Source organism: Sceloporus undulatus, chromosome 8 (assembly GCF_019175285.1).
Source record: "Sceloporus undulatus isolate JIND9_A2432 ecotype Alabama chromosome 8, SceUnd_v1.1, whole genome shotgun sequence".
NCBI lineage: Eukaryota > Metazoa > Chordata > Lepidosauria > Squamata > Phrynosomatidae > Sceloporus > Sceloporus undulatus.
Window position 1 is genome coordinate 19829105 of NC_056529.1, and position 16559 is coordinate 19845663.

Consider the following 16559-nt stretch of genomic DNA (forward strand, 5'->3'; position numbering starts at 1 on the left):
GAATGATCAACTACTAGCCGCCTAATGGGCATGTATGTCTGACAGGGCTCCTCCTCTTGCTTCTAACTGGAAGGAAATCCCATTTGGTGAACCACTTCCCTTCTGAGAAGCTCCCACATCCAGGCCAGGCAGCCAAAAGCTGACCTTTTTGCAGGCCACACACACAGGCAATGTGAGCTATTAAGATCCCGGCAGTGGCAGCTTCTGCGGAGCCCACAAGTCAGTGGGGTCCGTTTTATGCGTACTTTGCCTGGCGGGGAGCCAAGCGGCCCTTGAAAGCTCTCCCCGGCCCCTTTAAAAGGATAAAAACCTCCTAATGGCTTTGAGGGAGCTGCAGGAGGTGGGCTTCTGCTCAGCAGCACCCTGGATGTGTGCCCAGGCAGAAAAAAACAGTTTACGGATGTTAAAAGGAGTCAGAATCAAGAATAATACAGACCCAGCTCCCAACTCCTGCCTTCCCTTTCAATCTGGATCTGGTGCCGATCAGGATATCCTAAGAATCTCACATTTTGGATGGCAGGATGGAAACCACAAGGTTCCTAGCTCTCAATGCTTTGCTGAAGAAAATACTGAGACTACACAAAGGACAGGCAATAAAGTGAGCCAGTGTAGTGTAGTGGTTTGAACACTGGACTAGGACTCCAGAGTCTAAGGTTGAAATCCCCGCTCGGCTATGGAAACCCACTGGGGGACCTTGCGCAAGTCATACTCTCTCAGCCTCCTAAGAGGAATGCAATGACAAACCTCCTCTGCTCAAATCTTTCCAATAAAACCCCATGATAGGATTGCTTTTGGGTTTCAATAAGCTGGAAACGACTCGAAAACACACAACAACAACAAATGTAAAAACCTGGGTGGAGATGCTGCTACTGCTTCTTACAAACTGCCCTTATAGCCACCCAAACTCCAAATTTCCATGTTCTTTGATTTCCTAATTTGCTTGGCAAATTACTTATAAGTAGACACACAGAGACACATGCTCACACGAATCTTGGAAACACTATGTCTATTTGCATAATGCACATATTCCAGTTTCAGAATCCGCACACTTAAATAAGCAATGTGTCTTTATTGTGAGAAACAGTTCTTTGAGGCCCAGAAGATACTGCCCCATGGATGGGATTCAGGTGCTGTTTGCATGTATGATGGGACATTATTTTCTCTCCAAATGGGACGGCTTTGAGCTACCAAGGCTTTTCAGGGAGTTCTGGTTTCATGAACCTTTTGCTGTGTTTCATCCCAACTCTTCTGTATGCTGGTCACTGCTACAAGAGGACCTAACCAGGGATCAGCTCAGAGAAGCAGCATACTTCTTTGGGAGATTACAGCGGCAATGGCAAGAGGAGGACTAGGAGAAGTGAAGGAATAATTTCCACACTGACTTAGCCCAGATGCTTGCCAAATCCCTCCTTCAGAAGATGGCAATTATTCAAACACAGCTATAGCTTAAGGTGAAACAGCCAGACCTCAGGAACCATCTGCAAGCGACACGAAGAATAAGGGTCTTTCCACATTGCACAATTATAGCACTGTGATCCAACTTTGACTGCCATGACTGCATCCTATGGATTCCTGGGGTCTGCACTTTGGCAAGGCACTAGAGCTCTCTGGCTGAGAATTCGAAATACCTCTGCCCAAACTGCAAATCCCAGGATTCCATAGGGATCGTATAATTGTGTCGTGTCAAAAGGGCCCCAAACCTTCGACCCAAAGGCTTAACGAAAGCTGACATTACACATGCACACAGCAATACTTTGCCCTGAAGCTTATTGATATTGTTCCGGAAGTGAAGCTAAATTGCATCCTTCAGCAAGGGAGATGGACAAAGCAACTTTTGATTTTGAGAGAGGGGTGGGGAACTCTGTGGTTAGACTGGAACCAGTTTGGAGGGTTGTGGAAGAGCCCCAAGCCACTACTCTGGGGGAATACAATACAGTAGAGGATTGGATGGTTTTTATGGTGTATGGTGGTTGTTGCTGGGCAAGTAAACACAAATCTATCAATCTCTTTGGAAAGGAGCAAAGCTCTGTCATGCTCCTGGCTTGGACTTCTCATTGTTTAGTTAAGGATATAAAGAAGCCCTGGAGAGGATCCTCATGCAATCAAAGTGCCACCGTGGCTTTCAAGGCAGAAGTAGCCCTTCACTTTGAATCGCAGAATTGGAAGAGACCTCAAAGGCCATCCAGTCCAACCCCATTCTGTCATGCAGGAACTCACAATCAAAGCACCTCTGACAGATGGCCATCCAGCCTCTGTTTAAAAACCTTCAAAGAAGGAGATTCCACCACTCTCTGAGGGAGTGCATTCCACTGTTGAAACAACTCTTACTGTCAGGACGTTCTTCCTAATGTTTAGGAGGAATCCCTTTTCCTTTAGATTGAATGCATTGCTCCAGGTCCCAGTCTCTGGAGCAGCAAAAAAAATCAAGCTTGCTCCACCCTTAATATGACATCCCTTCAGATATTTAAACAGGGCTATCATATCAGCAGCTCTTAACCTTCTCTTCTCCAGGCTAAACATACCCAAGTCCCTAAGTCTCTCTTCATAAGTTATGGTTTCCAGATCCTTCACCATTTTGGTCGCTCTCCTCTGGACACGCTCCAGCTTCTCAACATCTTTCTTGAATTGTGGTGCTCAGAACTAGACACAATATTCCAGGTGAGGCCTGACCAAGGCAGAATAGAGTGCCACTATCCCTTGATCTAGACCAGTGGTTCTCAACCTTCTTAATGCTGCAACCTTTTAATACAGTTCCTCATGTTGTGGTGACCCCCCAATCGGTGTCTTCATTCTTGAGCCCATCGGAAATAAGTGTTTTCCAATGGTCTTAGGCGACCCCTGTGAAAAGGTTGTTCAACCCCCAAAGGGGTTGCGACGCATAGGTTGAGAACCGCTGATCTAGACACTATAGTTCTCTTGATCTATAGTTCCATTGACTTGCATAGCCGCTCTCCTCAAGGTGGGCAACCTGTCCTTGCATCACTGCCATTTGGGATGAAGCTTCTCTCTTGCCGGCTGGCACAGGGAGAACTGCCTCCATCAGTCAAGTGTATTTACTAAATACGACCACAACAAACACTCTGCAAGCAGCTGAGTGCTCCTCAAGACTTTCATAATCTCTTCAGAAGATACATCGGCCATAATTAATTCAAAGAGATGGGCCCGCTGATTGGAATTTTTAATGAGCAGGAACATCTGCTCGCTCTCAGAACGCGGCATGCGCCTGGAGCGCCATACACCCGGCCCTCTTCTGCCGCCAGCCAGCCCTCCCTGACCTTCTCCAGAAGGTACATGAATGAGTCAATGATCTGGATGCATGGGGTGGAGGGGTGCGGGCAGTGGGGACAAGAGGATGGCTACAGGGTACACAGGGACAAAGTAGTTGCGCACGCTGAAAAAGGAGGCACACAGAAAACAAGGGGTGGGGTTATAAGCTTGCTATGTACTGTAGGTCATCAAAGCAGGGGGAATAGCTGCGTATGGAGGAAGCATCTTGCCTGCTTTGTAAAGGTTTGATTTGCATAGGCACAAAGATCACCAAGATGGGTGGTGAGCCAGGTCCATTTCTGCCAAGCCTGGCAGTAATGAGGGAGAGGAGTGGAAGGAAAAGGGGGAAGAGAGCCTTTTATTTTCTCCTGCCTTTTAAGATTTACCGGCTGCTTTGTTCCTCAGAGCCATTAATCATCCCAGGGAAGATACAGATGCCTCTGGAGCCTGAAACAGCAGAGCAAATATAAATCCACTAGCCTTTTGATAGTGGCTATAAAATAAACAGGTTAGTCAAGCATTTCCTCAGAAGCATGGCAGGAAAGAGAGCCAAGCTCATGACAGAGAGCAGCATCTGCCAACCATGCCAGCCACCAAAGAAAGAGGGAGGGATGTGAGGGTAGCTGTGCCCCTAACAGCAACAGTAGATGGGGTTTTTTAGGAACAAAGTGTTAGTGAAAAGCTGAGTTTCACTAAAAACACGATGGTGACGTCAAAGGCTTTCATGGCCAGCATCCATAGTTTTTTGTTGGCTTTTGGGGCTATGTGGCCAAGGTCTAGAAGAGTTTATTCCTGACGTTTTACCAATATCTATGGCTGGCATTTTCAAAGAAGATTTGAGAAGAACATGGCCATATAGAACAAAAAACCCACAAAAATCTATGGGGCATGATGATGTTGGTGAAAAGCTGTGGGTGGAATTCTGGGGGCTTCTGGGTTGGAAGGGAACAGCTCAGCTAGGTATAGTACAGGATGGGTTTAGTCATTATGACTGGGGAACCTCTAGTATTTAACCTTTCCAAAAACAACAGACATTTTAGAAAACTGACTTTAGTTTTACAAATTGTGTACTGATCAAGTGATCTATAAAGGACCAGAGGAAGGGTCTCAAAAGCCTGAAGACTTGGGCACACTCTGGCCAAAGCAAGTTTGTTGCCTTCTCTGTGTGTCTGAGTGTGTGCCTTTAAGTCCTCTCCGACTTTAAATGCAGATTAAAGTGGGATCTGAGCAACTTGAAGCAGCCCATGATGGACCCTTGCAGAACTCAGGATGACAAATTGGATTCTTAAGTGGGAAATGTGGCTATGTCAATTGTCTTGGTTAGATCCTGATAAGATAAAAAACCAAGGCACTATGTTGCCCATGTGGCACAAGAGTTTTACTAGCAGAATTCTGTTACAGTTCCACAGTCCCACCTCCAAGACTTACATTTTTGCTGCAAAAGTCCCCTTCAATGGCCATTCCATGACTAGTGGAGGAAGGAATTAGAGAAGCATCTGCGTATGCTCCATAACTAGAGGCACGCCATTAACATCTTCTGCTGAGACCTGCCAGGGTTTCGGTGGAGGATGTCATTGGTATGTGTCTAACTATAAGGCATAGCCAGCTGCTTCTCTGATCCTCCGCACTCTCCAACATCCACAGAATGGCTGTTCAGGATGCAGCAAAACCATGAATCCTAGGGTGGGTGGAGGGCTTTGGTGGTTGTAGAAGATGGGAAAGAATACCAACCTCCACAATGGCCAAAGAAGACACATACAGGCCTAAGATGGACTTGTACTTGCATATGTCACTAACAGGATGCCAGCCAAAAACTGTGATGTTCTACACTGACAGCTTTTCCAATTATGTTTCGCACAAGGTTCAGTTCCAAGAAGAAGGAAGGGGAGGAAGAGACGTCTGAGAGCTGCTGCCAGGGACGATAAACTGCACTCCTTATGTCCTTAGAACTGGGTTTCATCATGGCATCTTTAGCGAAAGCAGCACATGCTCAAGAAAGATAGACAGAGGAAGGGAATTAGATTTTTAAAAAGATAATTAGGTGTATTTGTTTGTCGTTTTTGTTTTTTAGTATTGTGTTTATATATGTCTTAGTATTGTTTGATTTGTAGTTTTTCATGTTACGATTTGAAATGTAATCGATATTATTTTAAAAAGTAAAGAAAGACAGACATCAGACTGAAAAAGCCATGCCTGCAATGAATCTGATTTCCAGCAGTGGCTCCAAACGTATCCACAGTTGTAAAAGAAAGGAGTGCGACAAAGATGGTGGGGAGAAGCGAGAGAATGGGAAGATCCGTCATCTTCTGGTGATTAGTGCGCCATCTCTGCCAGCGAGACCACGGGACATGCCCTATTAGCTTTAAAGTCGACAATTCTTCATCTCACACATCCTTTCAAAGGACTCCATATTATCTTTGAAAAACCGCTAACCTCTGATGGATGGGCACCACTTTGATTTTAGCGTTTCAGAGCTTCCAAGCACCTCCTCTTCTCTTCTCTCCTCCCTCCTCCTCCTCCTCTCTTATTTTGCCAGGTGACTGTGCTCTGCTCTCCCCATCCGCCAGAGGAAGAATTAACGCTTTAATCAAATCTCTGTACTAGGATGGATGGGCCAGATCATCTGTTGCGTAGCTCGCTACTTGGGAGCGCTCTCTGGCAGCCTTTGCGCTTCATTAACAGCAAACTGCGGAAGCAGAAAAACAATTCCCTCCTCTTAAGGGATGCAGAGACGCAGTGGAGGGTTTTCTTATAGAAGGATGAATTTTGGCAGAGACAAGGAAGAATGGGGCTGAGTCCACCAGAAAGACCAAAGGCACCTTGTGGGCTCAAAAGAAGTCCTAGTGCTTTGGAGGATTGTCTAACTCACGCCGGATAATTTAATGGATGCCACAGCGCACAAGATAAGACATATTATGAGCTTCCATCAGAAAATCCATCATGGCAAGAAGCTCCCAATAGGCTGACATCAAAAGGTCTAGTCCTAGAAACAAAGGCTCAGAGCTCTAACAACGTTGAGGAGCAAATTACTTGTATAAAAACGCATTCGCTGATATCCTATGTATCTTCAAGATAGTGTAAATATCCACTGCCAAGGCTACGTTATGGCAACGCTATGCTGAATACCAATGGAGAGCAATGTATATGGATGAACAGTCTTAGAGCTTTGCAGTGTGTATCGGCAATGCATAAAGGCAATGCACATTCTAGAGTCAGTGTGGTGTAGCGGTTTGGGTGCTGGACTGAAACCCTGAGAGACCAGGGTTCAAAACCTTGCTCAGACATGGAAACCCGCTGGGTGAACTTGGGCGTCTCATTCTTTCAGCCTTAGAGGAAGGCAAAGGCAAAAACTCCTCTGAGCAAACCTTGACAAGAAAATCCCTTGAAAGGTTCCCCTTAGGGTCATTGTAAGCCATAAACAACTTGAAGGCACACAACAACAAATGCATATTCTTATACTGCTCTGTGTACTTTAATGTGCTACCGCATGAGCGATGGTCCTGCATGCACAACCTGGGTTACCCTTTTGTCAGCTGGATAAGACCACTATGCATTGTCTCTAAAAATCTAACTGCATCTGTAGTACAATCCGTACCTGTGTAAGTTGCTAACATGATGCCAGCTATTGTGTGGAGATCAGGAGTCTTTGGCTCCTAGCTCAGGAGGGAAGAAATGTCTCCTTCCTTGTGCCTCTCCTGCCCTAGCATATCAAAGCTGACTGCACTCAGAGGACAAGAAAATAACTGCAATTCCACTCTCTCAGCAGAGATCTGGAGCAGTGAACCTCACTTGGTTAACCTAAGCTGGCCAGTTTTTCAAAGACAGTTTCTTAAAAGGAGAAGACCACACTTAGAACAAACATGGAAGGCGGCATCACAGAACAATCCTACAAAATCTGCATTCCCCTTTTAACCTGATCAAGAGTTCAGGGTGCGGGTGTCTGTCCCCTACATGTTTTTCTCTGCTGGGGCATCATCTGTGCTTCTTCCAAACATCAGGGGTCCCACTTTCCCTCCCCTCCCCTCTCCTTTTACTCTTTGTGGTTTAATTAGTATTTCCAAGAGCTGCAATCCCGCTGGGAAGCCCTGGTAAAATACAAGGGAAGGATAACCACTAACAATGATTCTTAATTAGCAAACATTCCGACTCCCTGCTGCCACCCGTTTGGGAGTAAGGAAGAGAGATATGGGCAGCAAATGCAGCCAGGCTGCCGGGGCATGCCCACAGTGGGGCCCCAGAGGATGGCCTGTGTGGGCAGATCATTGGCAACATCTGCTGGCTTTCTACCACTTTTCAAGACCCTTAACCCTGGAATCAAAACACTGATTTAGATGGTGTGACATAACAACCTGGATCTTCCTGTGCTTCTGAGTTGCCTTGCCTTGCCTTCTTCCTTGCCCCAGATCTCCTCAAGTTTCTGGTCTATTATTGGGTTACTGGCTTGACCATGACCCCATCTCCTACCTCTGGCCTTTGGTTCCTGTCTGCCATATCTAGTACCTCACCTCTAGCCTGTTCATACATTTGAGCAGCATGCTAATCCACCCAACCTGTGTCAAATTCAGACTTAACAGGTCAGGTGGATTAGCACGTTGATCAAAGGTATAAATGGGCAGGAGGTGAGCCGCCAAATAGGTGCACCCACATGGATGCATAGAAACATAGGCCCTTATCACACGAGGCACTTACCACACTGGAATCATGGCCCAAACGCTTCAGAAGGAAGGAGGTGGAATCACCAGTCACGCTTCCCAAGCGACACGGAGACATTTCGCTGTTTTTCCGTTGTCAAAGCATTCATGGAGCAGCCATTTTTTTTGCATAATGGAAGATCCTGTTATTACAGAAATGGCTGCTCCATGAACGATTCATCAACGGGAGAACAGAGGGATGCACTTCAGTGACACTTCAGAAGCATGACCAGCGATCCCACCTCTGCGCTTCTGAAACATTTGTGCCCAATTCCAGCACAGTAAATGCCTCATGTGATAAGGTCCATAGTGATTTCCCCCTATAGCAGGAACCCTACCAGTGCTTCTTAAGAGATCTGAGAGTGGTAATTGATAATTAACCCAATGTGCCACAAACTGGCCTCATATTTGTGCCCACTGGTTCTTTCTTTTCTGGAAACTCCCTGGGGATGGCACAGGATGGCTAAGGGACCAGCACTGGTCCATGGACCATCAGCTTCTGAGTAGCATTGCTCTAGATTACTATAGTCCTCAAGCTATCTGTTCTCTTATGTTCCCTGGCAGTGATGCTGTATGGCCTGCCAGTCCCCTGTCTTAGGATGGCCCCTTCAATGGGTTAAAATAATAAAGAGGAGGATTCTAGCTCTCATGAATAAAAGAAAAAGCAGAAAACCTGTTGGCAGTTTTTGTTCAAGACTGAAGTGTTTGTATCTTCTTTTATCAAGGGAGACAAACTTTCCTTCTCACCTGATGATCTACCCCTCCTGCATGTGTTGCGCTGACACTTTCCCCCTTCTCCCCACCATATTCACAAGTCCCCAGAGATGCACAGCCCTGCACCTGCCACAAGCACTGTGTGTGTGCATAAAGAGCCTTACCTGCCGTCCTTCGCTCCTCCAGACGCCGTTCACAGTTTTGGTGGGTGCAATGGTCACTACCGGAGGTGTGCTCGGGACAGTGTGCCCACCCGGCGGGACAATGAGAGGCCCCATCGGCCCTCGCTTAGGCGTGCTTGCAGGGGAGCTGTGGTTGGTGGCCGGGGAGGAAACTGGAGAAGACTCGCTGCTTATCGATGACCCTAAACCAAAAACAACAACAACAAAAAACACAAACACATCAGTAAGAATATCTGGATCCTTATCAACAGTTCAACCCCAGAGCAGCCTTTGAGACAAAAATCCTTCTAAGTCCTCAGGTCATGCTTAACATGGCACTCAAAGATCGGGGCCAAGATAGGCATGCCTCCCAGGGTCATTCCAGACAGGTGGGCTACATTAATCTGTTTCAAACCCCACCATCTTCCAGAAAAGGTCCAGACAACTGTGATGCTCATGGCCAGACAGAGGCTGGGGGAGCAGAATGGATGTGTGCTTTGTGGCACCACAAAACCCCTTATGGGCAGTTAAAAGTAATGGGGACATTACAAATTTGGACTGCATATACTTTAGGAGAATGAACATGGTGTAATGAGCCCTGGACTAGGAATGTGAGAGACCAAGATCTGAATCCCTGCTCAGTCATGCAAACCCACTGGGTGGATGTAGGCAAGTCACACTTCTTCGCGGTCTCTGCGAATCACACAAATGGCTTATTCTGCGCCTGCGCAGTATAACCCATTTGTGTGAATTCGCAGATGACCACTCAAAGAAATAATGTTACAGGTAAGCAACCTGTCCTTTTTCAGCCTCAGAGGAGCACAATGGCAACCCCCTTCTGAATACATCTTGCCAAGAAAACCCTGTGACAGAGCGACCATAAGTCACAGGTGACTTGATGGCACACAGTAACAATACACTTTAGAGTTTTTGTAGGAAAACAGACAAACCTCATGAGATGCAGTATTAACCTAGGAAATTGCAAATCTGCCTAGTTGGCAATTCCTCAGTTCCAAGATCCTACTATTCTCAAGTCAAAAGGCCATTTGCCCCCCACTTTATCGCTGCACATTGCTTTATTGTTTATAAAGAGCTTAGTATGTGCTAGGTGCTGTATGGAGATGATAGTTGATGAACAGATACATGAGACAACTTGTTGCTTACTACCACTTCCATCATATTGATTTCACATCAAATGTTTGTGCTCAGTAGCCTTTAAACCTTCACACCTTAGCATTTGACAAGACAGAATGGCTTCCAACAGGAAGCTAGTTTAGTTCAGTGAAGATGCCCCCCTTTCAGAAAAACATCCCAGCAAGCAAAAAGGCTGAGTTTGCTGAGATATTCCTCCAGTATCTGCATGAGTTACAGTAATGGAAGACCCAGGCTTGGATACCACCCATTGCGGAGACATCCATCATGGCGCCAAACACAGCATCACAATTATAGGAGCAACTGCTTTCTTTCCAGAAAAATTTAGCACGAAGCCAAGCCTGCAAAAGCCACTGCGATCAAGAAAGTGCACTCAAAGAGAAAGGCATTTGAGTATACAGAACAACTCTCTCTTTTCTTTTTTTAACCCTTGGGCAAGGCTTTACCATTTGCATAATACATCTGTATTTGAAATTACACCCACCCTAGGGATGCTGCTGATATTTGCAAGGGAAAAGAAATGAAACCACAAGACTAGAATTAAGACCGCCACGGATAGAGAAGAGGGTGGCTGGAGCAGAAATACAAATAGGATGCTAACTAGGGCATCCTAGCTGGATATCTTTGTGTATCTTGGGTGGAAATGTTCTTATGAAAAACAATCAAGGCAAGGGTAAGTTCATGTGTGCACAAATAGGTGACATTCAAATAAGGTAATATCCATGAGGAGTTACAAGCTTAGCAATTTCCTTGTGGCAACAAGCATTGGCAAATTGGTCATACAACACGGTCCTCACGTTTTTACTTAGCCTTTGCACACAACTCCCTCGGTTTTAAGACTATGCAGTTTGCAAATGCATTGGCAAACTGATTCAGACAGTTCGCAACAGAAGGAAGCCACATTAGGTTGAACTGACCATGCCAAGTATGAGCCAAAAGAGGCTGCATGGCCTCATACCATGTTTAGGCTCGGGATTATCAGGATCCTTTATTTTATTGGGCCCAGCCAGTGGTTTAAGAGAGGTCACAGAAATGTATGTAGGCCTTAATGACCAACCTGTAACTTGTGGGTAGAATTCAGGAGCAGAATTGTGCTATGTCTGGAATATCAATACGGAAAGGGATCTGATAGCACCTTTGAGATTAACTGTGCAAAAGAAGTTGTAGCATCAGCTTTTGTCAACTTTAGTAGACCATGTCTATGAAATCTTAGGCTACAATTTCTACAACAAAGATCATTTTGCATTCTTCAATTTGCGGTTGGTTTTCTCCAAGGGACAGCAAGTCTTGTCCCTGATCTCACACTACATCTCAAGAAATCTCTTAATTCACTTGCAAAGGCTAAGGGAGGGAGGGGAACTGAGAAAGTCCCATCCCACTAAATCAGTGGTTCTCAACCTTTGGCATCTCGGTTCCTAAGATCATTGGAAATATGTGTTTTCCGATGGTCTTAGGCGACCCCTGTGAAAGGATCTTTCGGCCCCCAAAGGGGTGGTGACCCACAGGTTGAGAACCGCTGCACTAAATGATGTCTTGCCAGTAAAGCCTATGCACCTCTACCTCTTTCATCCAGTTTTGAGGCAGAGGGGAGGGCTTCTTGGTTCTCTGCTTTTGTGCCCAAAAAACATGGAGTCTTAGCCTTCAGCTGCATTTTGAGGATGGGGCAAGGCATCTACTGAACTACAAGAATACAGAAGAAGCCCGAGACTCATTTCCCTCATCAAAGCCTGGCTACCTTACAATGGCAGTAAGGGGAGGAAACTAAGACTGCAGAACCTGGTTTAACAATGCTACAGATCTTCACAACAGCGAAAGGAGGAAATCCAGAGCACAAAAAAGAAATGTTCACCCAGGCCAAAAGGTTATATTCATGAAATGAAGTTGTGGATGGCCACAATGGCTATTCCTCTAACCATCAAGTAAGTTGACAAGGCCTGAACTGGTTGGTGATCTTGAAGACAAGGGTTTTACCTTTTTTTAAGAACAAATAACAAGAAATAGCAATATCTATTAATACTGTATTAGTGATGGACATGGCACTTATTAAAGGCAAAAGGCCCCTGCCTCCAAGGAACTTACAGCCCAAAAGCGATTACGCAGCCCATTTAACTACTGCCTACAGAACCATCCTGATGGGAAATATAAAAAGGATCACCCAAGATCTAATTGCGCTTCCTTGTGCGCTGGATGCTCATTTTGCTTGAGAAAGCATTCTTCAGAGGGACCCTTTCCCCAGGAAAACATCTTCCTTTCTTAGACAGCGGAACACCACTCAGGGCAAGCTTGGAGAGGAAAGATGGAGAGAGGAAATGGAAAGGACAACAAAGAAAGGTAGACCGACGCATCGCCAGCGACAATGCCTTATTAATTATTCCCGGGTTATTGCGCAGTACTTTCATTCTGGAGAGCGGCGGTGGCGGCGGCACGGATGCTGCTTGCGACAAAAGGGAAGCCGCCGATATGGATTTGACACCCACTGAAGTCTATCTTGTCAGTGCGGGGCTGACAACAATTAGCCGGCTTAATCCCCTCTGAGCTGGGAAGCCATTACTCACCACGCGAGAGCCTTATCAATCAATACCATCACAAAGAGCCGGGCAATTAATGAAGCTAAAGTCTTACTTCAGAACCCTTAATTCTCGCTGTGTGGCTTTAAAATGGGAGGGTTTGTGATCGTTATAATTAACTGGCGGTATTCAGCCAGGAGTTAGTCAATGAAACTAATCTGGCTTGGAGATGACAAGAGGCGCAGTGTGGCAGTGTCACCTTTGTTGTCTGACCTCCTGCTTTCCACTCAGTGATAGCAGATTAGCTGGCAAGGCTGACAGGCAAAGGTAATTAACAGCTGAGACCCTGACGAAGTAGGAAAGACAAGGGACGGGGGGAGGAGGAGAGAAAGGGCCCTGTGTGGACCTGGACCCACTGGAGCTGAGAATCAGCAGATGTGGTTGCCCAGGTTTGCTTTTGCTTTGCTGGGTGGAAAGTGATCTGCTCCTTGATCTCCAAGGAGAGTGAAAATTCCTAGCTGGGAGATGAAAATGAACTCAGGGGGTGTCTGGCAGCTTAAGCAGTGTCAACAGTTTGCAGCTAACAGAAGGAAGGAAGGAAGGAAGGAAGGAAGGAAGGAAGGAAAGAGAGAGAGAGAAAGAGCTACAAGCTCAGACAAAACAAGAACATCTCCGTCCAAAATATTAATATTTGGTGGCTAGCTGAGCTGACTCCAGGAATGTCGTGTAAACTAACAGGGGTACCTGTAAACCACACATTTACCACTTTCTCGTACCCCATTATCCTTTCTGGTAATGCCAAAATCCACAGGCAACCGTACCTCTTTCAACAGGTGTTTCCAGTTATCCACAGGTGAGGTTAAAAGCAAGAAACACAGCTTCCGCATAATGTCACGTTCTAGTATGGTCAGCCCTCTGTATCCACGGATGTTTTTATCCAAGAATTCAAGCATCCATGGCTTGAAATCATTTTGTAAATATGTAAATTCCAAATAGCAAACCTTGATTTTGGCATTTTATATAAGGGACACCATTTTGCTATGCCATTGTAATTAATGGGACTTGAGCATCTACAGATTTTGTTATCCACGGAAGGTCCTGGAACCAAACCCCTGCGGATACCAAGGGCCCACTGTATCCTAGAAATATTCACCATGCCAAACTCTGGACTCAGCCACTAATGGGACAAATAAGAAACCCCGCAACAGCTGGTTTCTGATCACAGCTAGCAGGGCTAGAAATTCTAGCTGGGTTTGAAACAGGCGAGCGGGAGAGAGAGTTGTCAAAAGCTATCCTCTGGTAGACCTCCCTTCCCAAAAGTGGGCCTCTATACCAAAATGTCCAGTTAAGATGACTGGATGAATGTAGAGAAAGGAAGATGAGCAAACTCATATGGGTCCACTGTATTAAAAAATGATCCACAACCAGGTATGATATAATAGGTACGCCACTGGTTAAGCACTTTACGCATTAATTGTCATTATCATTAGATCTGTATCCTGAATTCCCATATCTAGGATCAAATGGAGACTGCAGTCAAAAATTGAGAATGCAGAATGGAGACTGCAGTCAAGAAATAAGAAGACTAGAAATAGGAAAGGCAGCTATGAAAGAACTGGAAAAGATACTGAAGAGCAAAGACATACAACTGAGTGCTAAAGTCAGAATCGTCCAGGCCATTGTATTCCCCATTATCCCCATGTATGGATCAGAGAGCCGGACAGTGAAGAAGCAGACAGAAAGAAAATCAACTCTTGAAATGTGGGGCTAGAGGAGAGGACTTAGGTTGATGCTATGGACAGCTAAGAAGACAAACAAATGGGTTCTTGAACAGGTCAGACCAGGGCTCTCCTTGGAAGCAAAGAGGATCAAGTTGAGACTATTGTACTTTGGCCACATCATGAGAACACACCCAGAGCAATGGATGCAAACTCCAGGAAAAGAGATTCCAGCTCAACATCAGGAGGAACTTCCTGACAGTAAGAGCTGTTCGACAGTGGAACAAACTCCCTCGGAGTGTAGTGGAGTCTCCTTCCTTGGAGGTCTTCAAGCAGAGGCTGGATGGTCATCTGTCGGGGATGCTTTCATTTGGATTTCCTGCATGGCAGAATGTGGTTGGATTGGATGGCCCTTGCGGTCTCTTCTAACTCTACGATTCTATGAATCACTAGAAAAAACAATAATGCTAGGAAAGAGAGAGGGTAAAAGAAAGAGAGGAAGACCACAAACCAGATGGATAGATTCAAATGAGGGGGTTATGGACATGAAGGATCTGGGCAAGACTACAGTGTAAGATAGGGATTCTTGGAGATGTCTCATCCATAGGGTTGCCATGAGTCGGAACCGACTTGAAGGCAACTAACAACAACAACCCTGCAAAGTCACTACAATTTCATTTTGCAGATGCGGAAACAGAACCTAAAGGAACCTGGCCAAAGGCATTCCGTCTTGACCAGAAGGTCCCCTCCGCACAATAATTTTTGCTGCTGCCTCTCCTTTTGGTCAACGCAGCTCAGAAGAATTTTTTAAAAAGATATTGATGGACTTCTCCTCCCCATCAAAAGAGATAATTCATACATCTTTCCCAGCCAGCACATAGAGTGGGAATCCAGGCGTTTGCTCTTGTTACCTTATTCCTCCTGGGGGCCAATTTCTTTTTAACACCATTCCCTCCGACAACCGCTTGCACCCACCCACCCAGGCACGCACAAACACACACAGGCGCACGCACACACAAAATCACTTTGAACTCTGCATCGAATCTGAGAGCTCCCAGAACTCAATTAACATCCATTTGATATCAATAAATATGTTAAGCAGCTTCCTGTTTCTGCAAGGCCTGGGCTCTCCACTGGCACCGACACTACACTACACACACAGAGAGATATATACACACACACGCACACTTGCTGCTTCAGAGGCAGTGCAGCGTTCGCTCCTCCTTTCGAGATGAAAGAGAACAAAATTGCAAGGAAAAAGCCACGCCACTCTAATCCCCGCTAGGCACCGCGCTCCTGGTTATCTCTTGTTTTCTCCCCACTCAAAGTCATGTTTCATACTGAGCAACGCCATTGAGAAGGAGAGGCAAAATCCCCGTCTCAAGGCTTGGGCGATTTTTCCTGCTCGGTTCAGGCTCACAAAAAGCCCTTTCGACCCTGACAAGAGTCTGCTGAGCATCCTTAGCATAACCAAGAGGGAATCTGGTGCATATAACAGCCATGGGGGATGAAAAGGGGTCAAGCGCAGCACTGTCAAAACATAATTTCTCTTCCATTTTGGTTGCAACTTTAGCAAAAATTATTCCCCTCGGCTTTGGTGGACTGTGATCCCCATTTTCTTCCATATTCCCCAAATGAGTCACCTGCTTCACCGTCCAACTTTCCCACTCCTACATAGAAATCAGAAATACTGGGGCTTGGATGAACCCTGATTTCTACTATTTGACAACTTTAACAGCGGTGGCTCAATGCTATGGGATTCTGGGATTTATAGTTATGTGAGATTTTTAGCCTTCTCTGCCAGAGAACACAACAACTACAAATACCAGGATTCTCAGGATGAAGTCATGACAGCTAAAGCAGTGTCAAAAGGCACTAATTCTGCAATATGGTAGCTGATAGATTTTCAGATGCTTCCATTCTCATCAGGCATTCAACACTGCTTTGGCTGCATCCGCACTGCAGAAATAATCCAGGTTGGCATCATCTTAACTGTCTTGGCTCCAACCTGTGGAATTCTGGGAATTGTACAGTCACCCTTCCTTTTTTGCAGAGGATCCATTCTGGACCCCCTCGCAAACATGGAAGTTTGCCTATATTCAAGCCCCATTGGCTTGAATATAGGCATGGGGGCATGAGCCCCATTCTTTCCCCCTCTGTTTGTACCTTGTGCATAAGTGAGGGATGCAAGTCTGAAGACCGCGAGAACGGAGGGAGGACTGCATTTTGTTGTGGCATCAGAGCTCTCTGACAAGGAAGGCTAAGTATCTCCCAAAACTACAGCTCCCAGAAATTCCACAGCATTGGGCCATGGCAGTTAAAGTGGTGTCCATCTGGATCATTTCTGCA

At 45.8% G+C, this 16559-nt stretch overlaps 1 protein-coding gene across 5 annotated transcripts in view; it reads right to left on the reverse strand.

Moving 5' to 3' along the window:
- The window catches only part of GSE1 (Gse1 coiled-coil protein), a 347503-nt gene that overhangs the window by 21290 nt on the left and 309654 nt on the right, over positions 1 to 16559 (reverse strand). For all 5 annotated transcript variants that reach the window (XM_042480729.1, XM_042480725.1, XM_042480724.1 and 2 more), the window contains one exon: positions 8837 to 9036. In XM_042480729.1, the coding sequence (XP_042336663.1) occupies positions 8837 to 9036 (200 nt within the window). The remainder of the gene's footprint in view (positions 1 to 8836; positions 9037 to 16559) is intronic.